The 20,352-nt window shown below is 37.0% G+C and overlaps 2 protein-coding genes across 7 annotated transcripts in view; both read left to right on the top strand.

Moving 5' to 3' along the window:
• The first annotated feature begins 1,886 nt into the window (after positions 1–1,886).
• LOC6575240 (facilitated trehalose transporter Tret1) lies at positions 1,887–7,821 on the top strand. Of its 3 annotated transcripts, none has more exons than XM_015167889.3 (4): positions 1,887–2,100; positions 6,071–6,231; positions 6,291–6,704; positions 6,780–7,821. In XM_015167889.3, exons 2-4 carry the CDS (start codon positions 6,093–6,095, stop codon positions 7,691–7,693), a joined length of 1,467 nt encoding a protein of 488 aa, XP_015023375.1. In that variant the 5' UTR covers positions 1,887–2,100; positions 6,071–6,092; the 3' UTR covers positions 7,694–7,821. The 3 variants fall into 3 exon arrangements, with proteins under 3 accessions (XP_015023375.1, XP_015023376.1, XP_002001254.2); XM_015167890.3 differs by lacking the exon at positions 1,887–2,100 and adding an exon at positions 2,715–2,838; XM_002001218.4 differs by lacking the exon at positions 1,887–2,100 and adding an exon at positions 5,404–5,506.
• Positions 7,822–8,218: 397 nt separating this feature from the next.
• LOC6575239 (disintegrin and metalloproteinase domain-containing protein 12) overlaps positions 8,219–20,352 on the top strand; it is a 38,748-nt gene continuing 26,614 nt past the window's right edge. Inside the window, exons 1-2 of one of the 4 annotated variants that reach the window (XM_002001217.4) lie at positions 8,230–8,326; positions 8,784–9,155. In XM_002001217.4, the coding sequence (XP_002001253.2) occupies positions 9,026–9,155 (130 nt within the window). In that variant the 5' untranslated portion in view covers positions 8,230–8,326; positions 8,784–9,025. Of the gene's footprint in view, positions 9,156–20,352 lie in introns of all 4 variants that reach the window. The other 3 variants (XM_032733662.2, XM_044008090.1, XM_032733661.2) reach the window with 3 other exon arrangements.

Raw genomic sequence — 20,352 nt, 5'->3', positions numbered from 1 at the left:
AATGCAGCTTGATAAAATTAAAAATGATTCTATAAGATTCAATTTATTATAATTTTATAAAATTAATGTTGTCTTACTTATGAAGCCAAATTATATGTATAAAAACGCATCAGCTCTTTGGTGCGGTTGCTTTACTCTAATTAATCATTTTTTACTGAGTCAATGTACTGCATTCAAAACAAAGTAAAGTTTAATTGAATCCCAAAAAAACCAAACGTGCCACGCGTCAGGTGCAAATGTCTTCCTTTCCAAAAATTTTATACTCAAATACAATAACTAAGCGAGCCTCTTGAAAAAATCTATATGCGAGCATATATAAGTTTTTGTTTACAATCGATTGTATTAAATTATTTATTCTGTGCTTTAGCCGATTCCGGCAGGAATCACTCGTCTCTGTGATGACGCACATAAATTTCCATTTATAGAAGCACAACAAATAAAACATACTGATTGCCCACATCGGTGTCATTTTAATTAGTCGGCACGCACGTTTATAATACCTAAAATCCGTACGAGTCTCGTTGAGAAATTTAACTGTAGCGCAACGTCGACTAAATAAGTCAATCCCCCCCTAGCAAATTGTACGCTGCATATCAATTAACTTCCTTAAGCCGTTTGGTTACACTGTTTCCCATACCCCGTAGAGGGTATCCAAATTTTAAGATGTTTTTCGTTACGTGTGGACTAAGACTTGGAGTATCTAGACGGCCTGATCTGTATAAATTTTGCAGATATAGCTATGAGTTGACTCGTTATTTGTTCGTTGTAACGTAAGGCAAAGGGTTTGTCATGATATCATCGAAGCTCATACCTTGCGTAGCAAAGATCATGATAAACTGTTGATGTGCCTACCGGATATAAAAATGTAATCTAAACAGTTTCAGGAAGTAATAATTATGTATGTATCAAAGAGTGTCTGAATCTTATTCTAGTATATGTAACAAATATCATCATATTGTTATATCATGATAATACCTGTTTATCGTTAAATATATGAAAATTCTACAGATCTCCTCGAGAATATATAGTGTATGATTAATATGAATCAACTGTTCTAGCTTGTCTGCTTATCATATTTTCTGTGATTAAATAATCTTAGAATCATACGGAAAGTTTTAGAAGAAATTGTTGAGCATTGTCGTTGACGGAGCCGACAATTTATCATAGAGATATCATAACTTTGCTGTTGCTTATTCAAGACAGGCTTATCATATACCATACATATCGGGCTATAATATATATATATATATATTAAAGTATTTCAGCTCTTCAGCTCAATTATATGTTATCAAATATAAAGAAAAATCGCAATCAAATTTAAATTAAATATCTGTAGAGGGTATTTAGTTGTGCATCCACTTTTTTCGAAACTATTATTATTAGTTTATTTACTTTGGCTTGTCGTAAAATAAATAAAAAATGTTTGCAACAAAGTGTACGGAACTCAGTCTATAGAACATACATTAAAATTCCGAAACAGTTTCAAATTCTCGTTTATCTATACGATTATAATTTGGCATTAGGAGTAACTAGATTTTTTTTTGTAATGACAATTCGCTGGGCAGACTATTCAACGGCAGTGTGATAAAAAAGTAGAATAATTTAAGAGCGCAGCTCGGTTCAACGATCGTCCAGCCCGACGATAATACGATATAATATATGCTTAATAGTTATTATACTCTCTCTCTCTATGTGTGTGTGTGTGTCAATATATGTGCATGCACATACATGCATTCTCCATAGCGATCGTACATGGTTGATTTGTGCTTATTATCTTACTCGCACTGGCTACAACTAAACCCGAACTGCGAATATGCCTCTGTCATAAATTCTCGGCTCAATATATTTTGAATATAAAGTGAACCCACAAAATCGTCGTAAAGCTGGCATTCGGTTCCTGACAACGACTGACAACGGTTCTCTACGATCTTAAGTGCTACAGCGATAAACTAAGTTTGCAGTTCTCCACTGTTCGGACGATACAAAGAAGACTAAGCTCTCGAGCTATCAATAAGTTAAATAAATTTAAAATAAAAACAACATAAATATTAAAAATATTATTGTTTCGTGTCGTGAGTTAAATAATGTTTGGCAAAATGGGTGAGTAAACTATGAGAACAGTTATCATATAACATATATATTAATGTGAAACATGTGTATGCTGGTACGGACAGTAAGAAGACTATATGTATATTAGTATAATTTATTACTAAAATATAGCCTTATCAAATAATATTGTTTTCTGATTTATACCTTGGCTATAGTTACTATTTACTCTTCAGAGTACAAATGCTATTATCAGCTAGAGACACGGAACTTAGTATATTACTACCATAAAACGAAGATCATGGAATCAATTAGAGTTACAGCTAGGATCGTACAAGTTATATACATAAATGATATAAGCTGCTCTATATGGACTATCATTTTCTTCTTAACTTTACCGTGAGCAACTATTTGGCAGTCGGAGAGGATCAACTGTTATTTATTTATTATTTGAGTGCTGATCGATTGCATTGAGCTACTTTAAGTGGTAGAAATTATTTTCTATGTGAGTTTGTCGGTTCAAAAAAAAACAACATGTTACAATAGAGCCTCCAATCATTATTATCGGTCTACACGGTAATCGACAAGTTCTCGTTGAGTGTGGGACTTCAATTTTCATTTGGGCCATGATCAAGTGCTCAACATGGTCAACAGTTTTCATTTGACGTCGTAGCCGATGGTCTTCGATTTAGTGGCTCTACAGTTTCAGAGTAAAATTTTTTGGTGCTCCATAAATATTTTATTTTGTTAAGGATCAGATATCCTTTGAATCCTAGAGATTGTTATAATATTGTGAGTACAAAGTGAATGTTTGTCATAAGGAAATATATAGTAAAATGACGTAAATAAACAGCTTTACAACTATACAATTAAAATTAAATTAACATATTTATAATGTATTTGTAAAAGTAAATGAAAATAATACGATTATTTACCGAAACCAAAATACTGAATGTTTTAACATAAAACAATTTTATTTTAATTTAAAAAACAAATTTATCCTTATTTTATCCTTTTAGCTTTTGTATGAAAAATATGTTAAATAATTATAATTTCCACTGATTTCCACATCTGCAACATTCTCTTAAAGCCATTGAAGCTTATGACGTCACAGTCGCATATTTATTGTTATTTGAAAGTCACCCAAACGCAGCACTCGACTTTATCTATACAAATTCTCTCCTCTATACACACATATGCATACATATATAATAAATCCAAGTACATGTTTCATGTTTTGTCGGCCGCCGTCTGCTATATTGGTATATATTGAATTTTATCAATGAAAGTCTACAGACATTGATTAAAGCCGAATTTCGCGTTACATGCGAGGGAATTGCACGACAGCGGCCCATATGCTGGCAACTAATCAAGAAGTTTTGACGATTACTTGATTCCCAAATTGTGTCAATGTGTCACAGCTGATATGATATAGCCACATGTATAAATACTGTAATGATGTTGATGTCTATCCCATAATTTAGGGCTGATTATATATCTGCCGGGCTGTTATAAATCATTTAACAATTAGGCGACTAGAAGTTACTCTAGTACTAGGTATGTAGAATATATTTTTAAGGGATAGTAAATTGTTATTACTTACTTACTCTTCCTTCAATCTCTCAATATCAATAGTTTCAGTTCTACTTGTATGAAATGAATCAACTTTGTACTACTTTAAGCGTTAAATAGGACGATGGACAGATGGTGGAATTCATCTAGACCCAAACAGTTTATTTTACTCGAAAATGTATATGTTCCTTAACTTATACTTCGTATAAGTTTCCATTTCACTCTATCCATAGTACATATAAAGCAATCGGCTTTGAAAATGAAAACTCGTTGCTAAGCAGTTTGAGAATGACAACTGAAAACATTCCCTAAAAATATTTAATTCCTATGTGGCAAACGCCTGATGAAAACTTGTAGTATTATAAATGGTGTTATTCACTATTGACACTTTTAATGAGTAGTTTAAGTATTAGTTCTATTATTATAATAATAGAATGCATAAGAACGCGCTTAACTCTGTAACTTAACTAAATGAAAAGAATTTGCACCAAACGCATGGTAATTGTTAGACTTGGCCCAACAATTGCTGATTGAATTGCTTAGACATCATTATGACTAAGTAATGCCAAGTCAGTCTAATCCCAATTCGCCCATTGTCCTAAAGCAAAGTGTTAACGTCTACAGAAATGAGCTATATATATATATATATATATATATATATATATATATATATATATATATATATATATATTTTTTTTTTTTTTTTTTTTTTTTTTGTCAGATTATAGTAATATAGAGCTTCAGCTTCAATACTATATAGCCACAATCTATAACTGTAGCATTAGAATGCAAACTATTAGAACAATGAAGTAGAGCTTATGACACCCTTCAAACTACTTAAAGTGTGGAGTAGATCGAGACTGAAAATCCGGGAAAATTTGAGATAAACTTGATGTTGCTATATGCTTAAAGGGATATGTCTACATGATGAAAATATTAATTTCTAAATATTTATAAGTCCACCTACGTGAAGTCCGTCTACTTTTCTCTATTCAAAATCAAATTCCAATTAGGTAAATCTTGACTTGGAAAAGTTTCTTTGATAATGTAACTAGTTAGATAATCTGTACACATATCTACAGATAGTCCCTAACTATCTATGCACGTACGTTGGTTACATAAATGAATTGAGTGTTTTTGATGACAATATCAAGTCAAATATTATTATTTTTTGTTTTTGTGTCATTATTTCAACGAATTTCACTGGCGAGTGCAGCGTAAACAATTAACGGAAATTACTAAAAAATTACGTGGATTGATTCCTGTTAGACCCATGATTTTTATATGCAGGTATATATATATATATATATATATATGTATGTGTATGGCTACCTATATACGTATGTATGCACATACAGGTGCGCTCATCGAACTGGCGACTTAAGCCTGAAGTGGGTCGAGCTATGCAAACAAATTGAGATTGGATGAGAATCGTTGCCTTATCGCCTGGGTCGGTTCAAGTGCAAATGCACACAAGTGGCGCAACAGCCCAGAATTGTGTGTTCAAAATGTCAATTCCCAGTAGTGGCAGTAGTTGCAGTTGGTTGCATCGATCCGAGCACAGAGCAGCTGAACAGAAATCGAACATACAAACGTAACGATGATTGAGTACTAGATGGATGTGCCATCGCGCTATGGGGATTTCTGATAAGATAATGTGCTCTTACAATTGTCTCTCACTCACACACGCATACAGTCACATCATTGATTTCATATTGACTTAAGGTTTTAATACAGGTCCCCAAAATACGAAATCAAAAACCTTTAAATTCATGTGATTCGCTGTGCGCTTCAGCATTTCGAGTCTCAGTTTTGAGGCTTGCGGATCGCAGATCTTGTTTTCGTTTCGATTCGATATATATCAAGTGAACTCATCTGAAATTTAAATGTAAGAATTATGCATTAAGTGAATCGGGCTTTAAGATTTAATTTGAACTGATAATAAACAAAGTATATAAAATATATATTAAGTATAAGAGATATAAAAAATTTTCGTCTATATTGAAAGTGTCAATTGTAGGACAGATAATAATAATAATAATTATAATAATGATTATTAGCGTTGTCCACAATGCAATTAAACTGATTTTGTAATTTATGGCTACGGCTCATTAAGAGTTCTATAAGCAGTAAAGCTCAGCGAATGATTTCACATCAATTGTATTTTTATATGAAAACAATTTTTTTGAAAAACTTTTTTTGCTTGTTTTGTTTGGCTTAATAAAAACACGTTAATTAAATACTTTTGAATATAAAACGTAAACAATTACAAAAAAAAAAAACTGTGTGGAAAAAAATTAATGAAATGACTTCCGTAAATAAATACAATTTTTTTTGAGCATACGCGGCGTATGCGCAATGTGATTGATAGAGGAATGTGTGAAAGCCTTTTCGACATTCTTTTGACAGACATCGATCTCATTTGAATGCCTGAACTCTTGATCCATTGCAGCTGCTACACGTGAGCAAGCCAGATGCCAACAATGAGCAACCAGCTGGGAGAGAAACGTGAACAGTCTTACGCAGAAGTAAGCTCCTTCCAGATGAGCGACAGCTTATCCCGCAACATGGAACCAGTGAAGACGGGTCGCATCTTTCTGGCTGCTGTGGCAGGTGAGTTGTTGACATTATTGTTTCAACATTGCTCAAATTGACTCTCCCCTGGTTGTTAGCCAACTTGTCCGCCTTTGTGGTGGGCACCTGCCTGGGCTGGACCTCGCCCATTTTACCAAAACTGAAGAGCAACGATACCTCGGACTCGCCCCTGGACAGACCTATAACGTCTGACGAAGAGGCCTTGATATCCTCGCTCATTGCAATTGGCGCCCTGGTGGCGCCCTTCATCGCCGGCCCACTGGCGGATCGGGTCGGACGCAAGTGGGTGCTACTCTCCAGCAGCCTCTTCTTTGTGCTTGCCTTCGTGCTCAACATAGTGGCCTCCCAGGTCTGGATCCTGTATCTGTCTCGTGTGATTCAGGGCTGTGGCGTGGGCTTCGTCATGACCGCACAGCCCATGTACGTGGGTGAGATCTCCACAGACAATGTGCGCGGTGCCACCGGCTCACTGATGCAGCTCTTCATTGTTTGTAAGTAGCCAGACTTGGATGAGGCGTACAATTATCCTGAGTAACCCTTTCTGCTGTTTCTTCCCCTTTGTTTAGGTGGCATTTTGTATGCTTACGCCATCGGGCCGTTTGTGTCGTACCAGGCGCTGCAGTGGGGCTGCTTGGTGGTGCCCATCATCGCGGATGTGGTGTTCTTCTTCATGCCCGAGAGCCCGTACTATTTGGCCGGCAAGGGACGCAAGACAGCTGCTGTGCGCTCTCTGCAGTTTCTACGTGGCCAGAGCGCGGAGGGCGTGCACGACGAGATGGCCGTGATACAGGCCAATGTTGAGGAGGCCATGGCCAACAAGGGCAATATGCTGGATCTGGTCAAGGTGGGCAGCAATCGCAAGGCGCTGCTCATTTGCGCCGGCCTCATCAGCTTCCAGCAGCTGTCGGGCATCAATGTGGTGCTCTTCAACAGCCAGTCGATCTTTGCCAGCGCCAACACTGGACTGGATCCTGCCATTGCCACCATCATTATTGGATGCGTGCAGGTGACCTCATCTGGCTTAACGCCCATCGTCGTGGATCGGATGGGCAGGAAACTGCTGCTGCTCATCTCGGCCAGTGTCATGAGCATTGGCCTGGCGGCCCTGGGCGGCTTCTTCTACATGAAGCTGGTCGTGGGCGATATCTCCAGTGTGCTCTGGCTGCCAGTGCCGGCCCTGATCATCTACAACATTGTCTACTGCACGGGCTTCGGTCCACTGCCCTGGGCCGTGCTTGGTGAAATGTTCCCGGCCAATATCAAGTCCGCCGCCTCCTCTGTGGTGGCCAGCACCTGTTGGATTCTCGGCTTCCTGGTCACACGCTACTATCCGGCACTTGATGCACTTGGCTCCTACTATGCATTCTGGCTCTTCTCCGGATTCTGCATAGTAGCATTTTTCTTTGTCATGTTCATCGTCGTAGAGACCAAGGGCTTGAGCCTGAACCAGATTCAGGTTCGTCTGGGTAGCAAGAAATAGATTTAATTGTAATGTACAGATCCTTGCCGACCCTATATACTTAAGTCATGTACGCAAGTATTTAATTATTTATTTATAAGAATATTTTTACATTATTGTTTCATTGAAATAAAAACTTATAAGATTTACATGAATCTCTTTTATTTATAAATGAAGGTTATAGGATACTTTTAAGGATAATAGAAAGGGAGGATGTGACGAAAAAAATTTAAGATTTAAGTCTGCAAATCTCACGAATATTTAAATATGTATATAAAATGATTTAAAATAATTTATTTTTCAAAGAAAATAAGTATTTGATTTCAAACATCCCGCTTAATACAATTGACAAAAAGCAAGCTGATGCATACCTTTAGTTTCATACACGTAAGCTACTGTCCATCATTGCACTACTTTCGATATATACTCTTATCGCTCATATCGCTGAAACAAAAAATATTGCTGAACACTGTATATCGATATACCGTATGTTTCAGCCCTGGACTTAGCTGTTCTTGTTTTTTCGTATGCTTTTGCAGCGACTTTCGTCAGTTTCATTATAATTGTCGACGTGTGGAGTGCTTCGCGCGGAAATTTTCGCGTTAATTTGTTGTGTCAGCGCGAAGCGTAACAGTGTTTAGAGCTTCTATACAAGTGTGTGTATATGTATAAGTGTCACTGCCTGTGCAAAACAACATAGTGTTAAATAAATTGAATTAACGACAAACAATTGAAAAGCTAGCATAAGCAAAATATATTAATTTAATAATATTTTATACATCAGGCACAATATACGCGCAATCAAAAACACCCAATGCCAAAAAAGAGCTAGCAACAACAACCGAAGACAAAACCCACACACACATACACACCGAAACACAAATATCAATGCCGTTATAAATGTTTTTTTTCCGCATGCAAATAAAGGTATCAGCTTTTGTTTACACTTAAGCGCGCCGGGAGTGCGTACACTGTGTGTGTGTGTGATTGTGTGCGTGCGTATGCACAAGTGCTTGCAGTTATTGTTGTTGTTGTAGCCAAGTGTTTGTGAATTGCTGCGCTGCATCCTGTTTCTTTTTTCATTTCGAAATTCATATCCAATTGGCAGCAGACACAGCGCCAAGTGATGCCAGCAGCAGTTAGGACCATCTCCTGAACGGCTTTACCACCCCACCACCAGAGCCGCTGACACGGGAAGTGGAAGTGATGTCATCGCATTTGCCTGCCGCTGCAGTCGACAAGAAGAAACTTTACTATAAACGCCGACATTCTACAAATAAAGGAGCAGCAACGACATAGCCGCATAACAGAATTATTCCGATTGCTCTGGATTCTAAAGACAACGTGTGGAAAATGCCTCGGTCGCTTTCCCATTTACATTCACAGTTGCAACGGTCGCTGCGGCTGCTGCTGCCGTTGCTGTTGCTCAACATATGCTTGCAACACGTCGCTGTCGTCACAGCTGACAACTTGGAGTCAAAAGGTGAGTGCGCTACGTCTAGCTACAGGAACTTCCCCTAAACTATCAACTTTCCCTCTGGCAGTATCTGAGCAAAATATGCGAACAGAACAGAACTAATTTAAATAATGTTTTGCACAAAGAAGAAAAATAAGGAAAACAACAAAACCAGTTGGCAATCAAGTTCAGAGAGCTTGCGCACAGTGGAGCAAACTTTGCTTGTCAAAGAAAACTTTAACTGGCCACATGAATCGGTGTTGATATTAAACACAAAAGTAAAAGTAACATCAGTTTTATGGCCTCAATTATTTGTTAAGATGCTCATTTAGATGTTCCTCACGATATTTTTAACCACTGTCTGTCTAGCTACCTTTGTTGCGCTCCTAATAACCTTGAGCTTGTAAAACCTGATTCCGCATGTAGATCTTCGTTTTGTTTACTGATTGATAAGACAAAGTGAGCGAGGATTGTTAAGATATGATTCATTCTGGAATCAAATTAAATATTCACAAATTTGGGCTTTACTGTGAAAAATATATGTGTAAAAAAATAGCCAAGGATTAAAAAATTAATTAAATAATTTAACTTGATAAAAAATTATTTATAATTTATTTGATCTTTTTTTATTATCTAGAAATTTGTAATATACAGTAAATAACAAAAAAATAATAATATCTTCAAAATTTTATTATAAATTCTCTAAAAAGTTCTTAACAAGTTTTGCTTTTTGTATTATTCAATTAAAAAGTTCTATGTAGTTCTCTAAAATTTTTTCATAAAATGCTTACCTTTCATATTATAAAGCCAAAGTTTTTATACCCTGAACCCATTGAAAATGGGAAATCAGGGTATAATGGTTTTGTGAAAAGTATGTAACAGGCAGAAGGAATCATCGCAGACCCCATAAAGTATATATATTCTTGATCAGGACGACGAGCTGAGTCGATATAGCCCTGTCCGTCTGTCCGTCCGTCCGTCCGTCCGTCCCTCCGTCCGTCCGTCCGTCCGTCCGTCCGTATGAGCAAAAGGATCTCAGAAGTTATAAGAGCTAGAGAGCTGAAATTTGGCATGCATACTCGTGTATATCATAGGCAGTACGAGTTTGCTTTATTTTTTCGATAACTCATCCGATAACTTTTTTATCGAGAATAATCGAAAAATCGACATTGTTTTTTCAGCCTAATTTGAACACTTTTCAACCAGAAGACTTCAAATTTGCGTTGTATATAGAGTTAATGGATACAAAGATTTTGTAATTTACAGATTTTGGATACCACGCCCCCTTCGCCCCCAATTTGTAAAAAACGCATTTCAAGTACTAGAGACTTGTGCTTTGGAATGTACACACATTTTAACTATATGAACACATTCTGAAAGTTTCATAAAGATACTCTTACTACAAGAGAAATTATTCAACTAATAAATTCTCATAATATTGCCCACATTGCAGCGCAGCCCAAGCGTAGCCGCTGCTTACTGCGCAGTTAGCAGAGCGCGTGCTTATAAGTGCATGTGTATGTATGTGTGCATAGAAGAAGTGCAGAATGATTAGAATATCAGCTTGGAGGGTTCAGGGTATCTCCCAGTCGAGCAGTCTCGACTGGAGCCTTCTTACTTGTTTTCACTTCAAATTTGAATCCTTAAATCAGAAGTTTTATCTTGTTTTTAATTTTCAGTCTTTGCTTAAGACTACAATGAATCTAAGCACTATAAGTTTCACAGTTTCAATTGTTTTGCAACTGCTTTACTTTTTCATTATACATAGAGTATTTAACAGTCGTGCACTGTCGAAGCTAACCAAGTGTTTAATAGTTAAGTCTTCTCTTTGTCAGCATTGCACGTGCAACTTCAGTTCTCCTCTCGCTTGGCCTTTGTCAACGTCTCCACTGTGGCTGGGTCTTGTTGTCTTGGAGCACTTTTTTCAATTTTCAGTTATCGGCAAAAGTAGTTTTTTTTGTCAACCTTTTGTCAATTGTGTGTGTGTGTGTGTGCTTGCCGTTTAGTGCCTAAATGTTGATTTTATCAAAAGCGGCAGCTTTATCAAAATCTCACGTAGTAACTCAGATATGCAGGCGCTAGCTTCACGCGTTTAGATTGTTTCTCTTCTCTTTCTTTACCAAATGGGGTTTCTCCACATGTTTTTCGTTCAAGTTTTTAATGTAAATTTTGTTTTTAATACCTTCACTCACGTAGCCGTCTTTTATGTTTAGGTCTGCGGCCAAACAGCAAAAAATCGATTATATATATGCACATATACTTATATATATTCTGGTGTATTTGCGTGCTACTTTTACTCTCATTGTTTGTCATTTATCTTGATATACTTCTCTTTTTTTTTTTTTTTTTTGCACAAATTAAATGCCTTAACTTTCTTTTATTTTTGTTGTATTTGCTTGATTGCATTTTGCGACCACTGTACCTATCTTTTTATACCCTGAACCCATTGAAAATGGGAAATCAGGGTATAATGGTTTTGTGAAAAAGTATGTAACGGGCAGAAGGAGGCGTGGCAGACCCCACAAAGTATATATATTCTTGATCAGCGCGACGAGCTGAGTCGATATAGCCCTGTCCGTCTGTCCGTCCGTCCGTCCGTCCGTCCGTCCGTCCGTCCGTCCGTCCGTATGAGTGCGTCGATCTCAGAAGTTATAAGAGCTAGAGGGCTGAAATTTGGCATGCATACTCGTGTGTACCATACGCAGTACGAGTTTGCTTTATTTTTTCGATAAATCGTCCGATAACTTTTTTATCGAGAATAATCGAAAAATTGATTTTGTTTTTTTAACCTAATTTAAACACTTTTAGACCTGGAGTCTTCAAATTTGCGTTGTATATAAAGTTAATCGATACAAAGATTTTGTAATTTACAGATTTTGGATACCACGCCCCCTTTTCCCCCAATTTGTAAAAAACGCATTTCAAGTACTAGAGACTTGTGCTTTGGAATGTACACACATATTCACCATATGATTACACTCTAAAAGTTTCATTAAGATCGTATGTCTACAAAAGAAATTATTCAACAAATAAATTCTCATAATATTGCCCACACTGCAGCGCAGCCCAAGCGCAGTCGCTGCTTACTGCGCAGTTAGCAGAGCGCAGGCTTATGCATGCGTGTGGATGCATGTGTATGTATGTGTGCATAAAATAAGTCCAGAATGATTAGAATATCAGCTTGGAGGGTTCAGGGTATCTCCTAGTCGAGCAGTCTCGACTGGAGCCTTCTTACTTCTTTCTTTCTTATTTTTTGTATTATTATTTATATACAACAATGACACAATCAAGCTGTCAGTGTGGTAATGGTAATTACATATAAGTGGATAGCAACAAGTTTGAAACGCACATTTTTTACCTGAGGCCAATTACCTACTAAATAATTGCAAAAATAGATAGAATGCATATCAGCTGGGGAAGATCGAAGATGCAATGCTCTGACAAACAGAAAAGTAGGATTATAAATGAACTGTTGATTTTTAATGTAAATGTCATGGTATAGCTTAGCTGAAACTTTAAACTATTTTGTTTATAATCAGAGCAAAAATGACCTTAAGCCTTTCAATATGATTTAATATCTAAATACAAAGATATATAAAATGTAAACCATAATCATTGTAATGTATATGACGAACTAGATATCTATCAATATTATACCTAACTTACATATGTCTAAAAATAATCAAGATGATTTCCTATAAGTCAAATTTAGTTCTGTTGGCATCCAAGTTATTGAACTTCTTCCCGTCTGGCAGTAGAAAATTTAGCAAATTGTCCATTTCCTTGAGCTCTTTTATCTTCCGTGCATCTGAACATCTTTTGTATTCGTGTTTTGCTTTCAATGATAATTAGCTGTCGCCTGTCTAATTACGAACGTAGAATACAAGTTGTTACGATCTCAATTGAGTTTAGGTTGGACGAAGCTCGGCTTAGGCACGTTCTCCTGGGGTGACCAACGCTCGAAATCCACTTGAAAGACGCAATTTATGCAAATGCCAACGAATGGGCTGAGGAGGCCGAGTGAAGTTGGATCACGTTGGAAAATGCATGCTCAGGCTTCCGTTTGAGTGCGGCTCGCCAAGATATTGCCACAGAGTGCGTGTGTCCGTTTAAATTCTTTTGACCTGACTCAATCAAGTCAAGCTTGAAGCTAGCCATGCTCAAGAGCTGTGCGTAAATATAAATGTGAATGTGAATGTGAATGTGAGTGTAAATGTAAATGTTACAGCCGTAAATTGAGTTGATTTTCAATTAACCCAAGACGAAGACGACGTATAATGATGATGATGATGCTGATGATAATGGGGCTTAGTTTGCTGTTGAGGCTGACCACTCGAGTTGATGAATCAAATTACTAGAGTGTATGCATAGATGTGTCGTTATCTTGTTCTACAGTTGTCTAACGATAAATATAACTCTTCAATTTTGGAGAAAATTCCTTTGAAAACGTATATTCGCAACGAAAGTCAAGAGAAATATATATGTATATATGATCGTTTATACTCATGCACTGACAAAAGCTATACTTAGTTAAGAAGATATCAGGAAGAACTTTTGATATTTTGTAGATTCCAACAAGGGATCGCTAAGATAGAACCGCTTTTTAAATATCTCATTTATAGTTAATGAAGTCAGGAAGTTGTCTATCGAGTTTTTTGTCAGTGAATGCAGTCTATACAACAAAAATGAAAATCAAAATATTTATCTAAATTGTTGTCCCTTCTGTCTGATTGCCGAGTGATCACTGTAGGTACAAATTGCATTTAAGGTGGCAGACAACGTGTCAGTAAATGCGCTCAGCTCAAGTTGTTTGGGCTCCCACGACCGGGCGTACCAGGCCGGGACCACAAAAACAATGACGCATATTAATGAACGGCTGCTCGAGTGGCTGTGTGAGCTGCTTTGTATTAATACTAGTCCAAGCTTGCCACATGAGCCGCCAAGCCGTTGCAGGAGTCATGGCCAGATGCAGCTCGGTGTGGCAGGCCCCTTATGTATATATATGGGTGTTTCCAGGGCGCGTAGGTGTTGCTTGTGTAGGCGGCATTGTTGCCAGCGCAAATTATCACGGCTCTTGCATTACAAATTGAATAATTTAAAGGGAAATCAATAAAAGTAATCTGATTTTTGTTGCGGCCATTGTTATATAATTGTTGCACTCGAGACTCAGGTCTAACTTTTGACTGTGGCACGTGCCACAAAGCGGCTCAATAATTGCTAAGGGTTGCTGCAGCCAACTAGTTTCTCATTCGCCTGGATTATGGCCAAATGAATGCGTGACACATGCGAAGAAGTGCAACTCAAACACTAAAAGTGTGTATATGTACATGTATATAAATGAAGTTCTTTGGGGTGTATTCGCTATAAAGGAAGGCATGGCCACGATTATTTATGACTGTATGCGTCCGGCAGGGTGGATTCCGACTACAGCGGGTAGACAATGCTTAACTTTCCGGCGGATTAGTCACCAGTTAAAACCATTGCGGGGGAAGTGGTTGACTAGCCAGGAAATTAAAGCTTAGCGCTTTGGGTAACTTGCACTAGCTGGGCTCCATTTTATGGCTAGCAATGGTCATAAAGAAACACTTTAATAAAATATTATAGCTCTTATATTGGCTTGTGACAAGAATTATTACCGGCAAGATTTGAAATGTCCAAAATTTAAGATTATAAAAAGTTGTCAGTCTTTCTGTAGTGCTAATTCACACTAATAAAGATTAAATATTCGAACTTAAATAATCGTTATCATCATCGATGCCTTCGACAAGTTCTCTAATATTCTCTCCCTGTCACGGGTCTCAACTGTGCATTGCATTCTATTTCAATCTCATATACAAAGCACTTGAAGAAATGCATTGTTTATGTTATGTTCGAAGGCATGATGAGAGTCGTTTCCCTAGCTGAGTTTTACTTCAATCAGACTCTCAGTCAGGGAGGTAATCAAAACATGGAAATGCTCACAAGTCTGCAGACAACCATTGACAATGCAGCGCCTTGATTGAGAAATTCCAAGCGGAGGTGTGCATGATGATTAATCAAAAAAAAAAGAAACTGAAAACAAAAACAGAATGCAAGGCATAGAAGGAGGAGCAGTAAAAGTAGAAAAATAAATAATAACTGAAACGTGGGGACTTAATGGAAATGAGCAGCATTTCCATAAATGATGTTTACCATCCAGAAGATGCCCTGTAAAATGGGCAAACAATGCAAAATATTAATTAAATAATTAAATAGAACAGCAATAGTAAGTAAATTAATTTACCCTGATTTCCCCTTTTCAATAAGTTCAGAGTGTAAAAAGCTAATCACAGAGTCGATATTTATCGATATAATCAAGCAACGCGCAAACTGCAGCAATCGAAGTAGCTGAGTTACTTCACAGGTGTAACTGATCATTGAATCGATATATATCGATATAATTAATTAATGAAATGCAATTGTAACAGCTCTATCGCTATATTTGTCTAATGACTCTACCATCCCCCAGAGTTTTTTTTAATTAATTACAGGGTATTTTAATGCTCTATATGACGCTGTTTGGGTCTGCTTAATTTATGCTTTCAGCTATCTGAATTGTGCATACAGCTTGCCTAATGTCTTCCATCTGACTGGCATGAACAATGATGCTAAGTACAATAAATGTGCTAGCTACATAGCTACAGACCTACCTACATACATACATACATTCATTCATACACTCATATGTGTGTTTGCAACGGAAATGCGACAACACGCTAGACTGGCCAAGCAAGTAGCTCTGCCGTGCAAGGGTTGGCCAATATTCATACCTATATTTTATTCGGACAGTGGTTAAACTGAATCATTTGCGAAATGCTGCAATTTCATGTTGAACAGGAAAACTTTACAATTGTGCAAAAAAAGAGGCAAATTTTGGACATCAAATCAGTCATGCATCAGCTTTGCTGCTCTTTCACTGATGGCTAGCTAAACGTGTCGCTGTGTGTGCGTAGGTGTGTATGTGTATGCTTATTTTGAAAACTAAACAAAACAATAACAACAGAAACAACAACAACAGCAACGAGTGCTACAATATCCACAGTGTGATGTCGCCATCGTCGAGGTTCACTGAACTGCAACACTCGACAAATTTTCTGTTTACGTTTCGTACACTTTTTTTTATAATTTACACAATATAAAACACCTTTTAAAAGTTTGTGTTTACTTTAACATTTCCTCACATCACTCAAAAATTATTGTTAAGCAATTAACTAAATCATCGACTTAATCAGTTTGATGGAAGCTTGTAGTAAATCTATTGTAGTTAAATGTATATTCATATTTCTTAATTTCCATTAAAAATAATTTTCAGATAATATTACTAGTTTTTCAGATACTCTTCATCATTATTCATTGACTCACTTTAAGATATATATAGAATTCTTTACACATTTGTACGATAACTTAGAAACTCATTAACCTAAGTTCAGCAATTGTGCAACTTGTCGTAAATATTTACCATAATGCCTAAATGACTGTGCTTATATAAGTTCTTCTGCAGCTATCTAAGAAACCACTAAAAAAAAATGCGTTCCTAACCAGGAACATCTGAGAAAGCACAGTTAGAGAGCGCCAAGTGCTAATTAAATTAACAAGTAGAAAAGTGCAGTGCACCGATATTCAACGTTCTATATTTGTGTCTATTATTAACTGAACTACTTTGGGGATCTGCCAATGTGCGCTGCATCTATGCGAGTGGATCATAACATTGGACTGGCGGCTTGTTGACCTGCAGCATACGCAAACGCACACACACATACATGCATACACACCCACACATATACACAGCTGCATTTACCGGTTCTTGGGGGAGAGCTTCAGTGCATAGACCAGAAGTTCTCTTAGTTTATCTGCAGCATAAACGCGCTATTCTGATAAGCAGACACTCTGCCCTGCTCAGCTCAGTTCTGGGCTACTTAAGCAGCAAGCCAACGAACCGTAAAGTAGCCCGGACAGTGCCAGACGGACGGACAAAGCATGTTGCGCCCAGTTTGCCGGCTGGGGCGAGATTAGAGCAAACGCTGGCGTCTCTGAGTGCGTTGCCATTGTTTGGGCGCGTTAATTGATAAACATATAAAAAAGAAGAAACACAAAATAAGAGAACAAAAAACAAAGGCAAAGTCTCAGCTGCTCAGCTGCTCAGCTCTTTGCTTTGTGTTTTGCGTTTGTCTTGAATAAAATTTTCATTTCTTTTTTCCTTCCTTCTTCTTTTATTCTCGCTCATCCTATAAACGTTTGGGTGCAGTATTTAGATCAACTGCCTCGATACGCTTGAATGTCTTAAGTGCTTTCATTTAAGCTCGATCAAGTATTGCACAGAAACCAATCTATGTATATCCCACTGGGCTGTGACTCAACGCAGATGTGGATGTTTCGTTACCTAAGCGCAGTTCGCACTCGGCTCTTAAATTGGCACGTTTCTTTATGAAAAACAATAACTTAGTTTCGTTTCTCTTGAACACACTCATTAGCGCGTATTAGTAAAAGTATTTGTGTAACTGTTGTATAAGATGTAATGGTAGGGCATTAAATACCGAAATAGACATACATACATATGTGTAATAGCTTTTAATGTCATTACAGTGTGTTTTAATTATGTTTTAGCAGTTCACTTGTTGGACAATGAGCCCATAATGTATATAGTATAAATATTCTTAATCAACAATAACCAATCAATAATATATGTACATCTATCTATAAGCATCACAGCTTCTGGATCATACAACTACGAACGACGGCATGTTTTTTTTTATCTTCTTAAAAATTTGCACAACAATCAAGTTAAAGAAAAAAATCTCTTTATTCTTTAATCAATCTAGAGAAAGTTGCGAATTTTACAAACTAAAATTCTTATTCATATGTCACTATAGAAATACCAGTTAGCTATGCAAAATCAATTGCCAATTCATTCATTCATTCATTCATGCTGTGTTCAGCTAGCCTAGCAAATAAGAGTTGCTACATGATTTCCATACAAAGAGTATATGATTTTCGATCACGTCAGACATTCTTTTCTTGTTTTTGTTTTCCTTTAAAGCAATCCTTAAGTTTACTTTATGTGCTCGAGACATATGAACAGAGCGGATGTGAATTTAAATGCCAACTCACTAGGGAAGTTGATAAACACCAAAGCTATTTACAATTTTATTATGAACAGTAACGATATTTAATTGTTATTGTTTTTGTGTAGACCGAAACATATTAAGAAAATTATTTCATTAAATTTTAAACCACAAAACTTGTATAAAATTTTAATATGAATTACCACTAAATCTGATTAGTTCAATTATTAATCAGATATTCTAAATTAACGTAGCTGATTCATTAATTTCAATTTCTAAGAAGCTCAAAACGAACAGCTCAAAGGTTAACAATAAGTTGAGCTGTATAATGTGTGCATTTTGCATTGCCATTGTTTGACGATTTCCATAGCTAACAACAATGGGCTTAAATCGCACAGGCAGATGGGCAGGTGAGCTGTTAGGCAGGTGAGTCAGCTGTCTATAGAACTCGGTTGTGAGTCAGCTGACGTGCGATTGTTTTATTGCTTCAAGCCATCTACATACTAAATGCCGCTACGATCTAATTGGATTTAATTGTTTATAAATATGTTCAATTATCCATTTCCAGCAGCAAGCTGATAAAGCAAACACTGCCCCACTTGATTCGCTCCAATTCTGCATGACGAAAAGCTGCTCCAAATCGCTAATTGCATTGCAATCTATGTCGGAAATTGCAGTAAGCTGTTTGCATATCGCCCACGGCTGCCGATAAGAAGCCATCCATCTATCTATCCAGCCAGTCAGCAAGGCAGGGCCAGGGAAATCCTCAAGAGAATTGAATGACAAAATGCTTCATATATTGGAAGACGAACTCGTTCGCCCTTTCTGCTGATTGTGCATTGCACATGAATATTTTTGTTTGTCTGTTTGCTTATTTGTTTGTCGTTTGCAGGGCAGACAAACAGTCGCCTGATTGCTGCTCGCAATTGCCAACATATTGCATAAATATTTGACATGAGGAGGTAAACTGAACGCTCCTTGAGAATATTTGCGGGTCAGGCATTTGCCCGAATTCTACGACAGAGACGAATACTGTTGTGTCAGCAGTAAAATCACATCATATATATAGATATAAGTATATTGAAGAGTTTGTGCCTTATATCAACAAAATTACTCAAAAAGTTAACTATTCTTTCTATGTTACACTCTACAAACTTTAATCGATTCATAAATTATTTTATTGGAGATTTAATAAGTTTATGTAAACTGTGCCGCACTTACTTTCTAATTTGATATCAGATTAGATTAGACATTTATTTACGCTAGACAAATGTTTGTAAACCGTTAATTTTTAATTCAAAATCGATTAAGAACACCTTCACCTTTGACAATTGACAATTTAGTACAATCTATCAATTTCGGAAGAATGTATATTGGATATTGATTAGATAAGGCTCGGCATCGAAATGCACAAGAACTTTATGTCAGGGCAGCTGGAAAGCGAAAGCCCCAACACTTCCGCTGCGTGTAAAACAACTTGGATGATAGCCCAGTATACAAGTACTCGAATATAACACATACACATACATATGCATATGTATATTTATTTGGGACAAGCTTCCTGTCTACTTCAACAGTAAATAAGCTTAATATGATAAATTACCTCAAGAGATAATCACTTTAATTACGCACTAGAACAACAAGGCATTAAGTATCTCACAGATACATGTTGTGTGCGTGTGTATCTCAATTTAGCGATTGCTGAGTAGCTGAAATAAATGCAAGCTACGCGCTGTTGACAAATCAGCCAAACATTGATAAGCAGCAAGAGCAGTGGAGTCGGAGAGAGAGAAAGAGAGCGAGAGCACAAGAGCGAAACAGTGAGTGTGAAGGGGAGTATCTGACAGATACGCATACAGATGCAAATGAGCGCGACAGCACAAAATCTAATAAGTGGCAATCGACTTAAGTAGCAAATTGCTCAATCAAATTGGGTCAGGGGGCGTCGCTGCGTTGGTCCAATGCAAAGATTGAGAAAAACAAGCGCCGCCAATTGTATCTCAATCTTGAGAGACGTCAAATTATATTCTGACTATACAATTAGCATGAAAAAGCAAATATTTCGTGGAAACACAAACTGCTTATGAATGAATCACTTTTCATTTTTTTGCCAGCGATCTGGTCAAACCGGTGACAAGGCAGCA

Source organism: Drosophila mojavensis, unplaced genomic scaffold (assembly GCF_018153725.1).
Source record: "Drosophila mojavensis isolate 15081-1352.22 unplaced genomic scaffold, ASM1815372v1 contig_231, whole genome shotgun sequence".
In the NCBI taxonomy this organism is placed as follows: domain Eukaryota; kingdom Metazoa; phylum Arthropoda; class Insecta; order Diptera; family Drosophilidae; genus Drosophila; species Drosophila mojavensis.
Note: the sequence above shows the minus strand (reverse complement) of the source record. Positions and strands in the feature narration are given on the sequence as shown.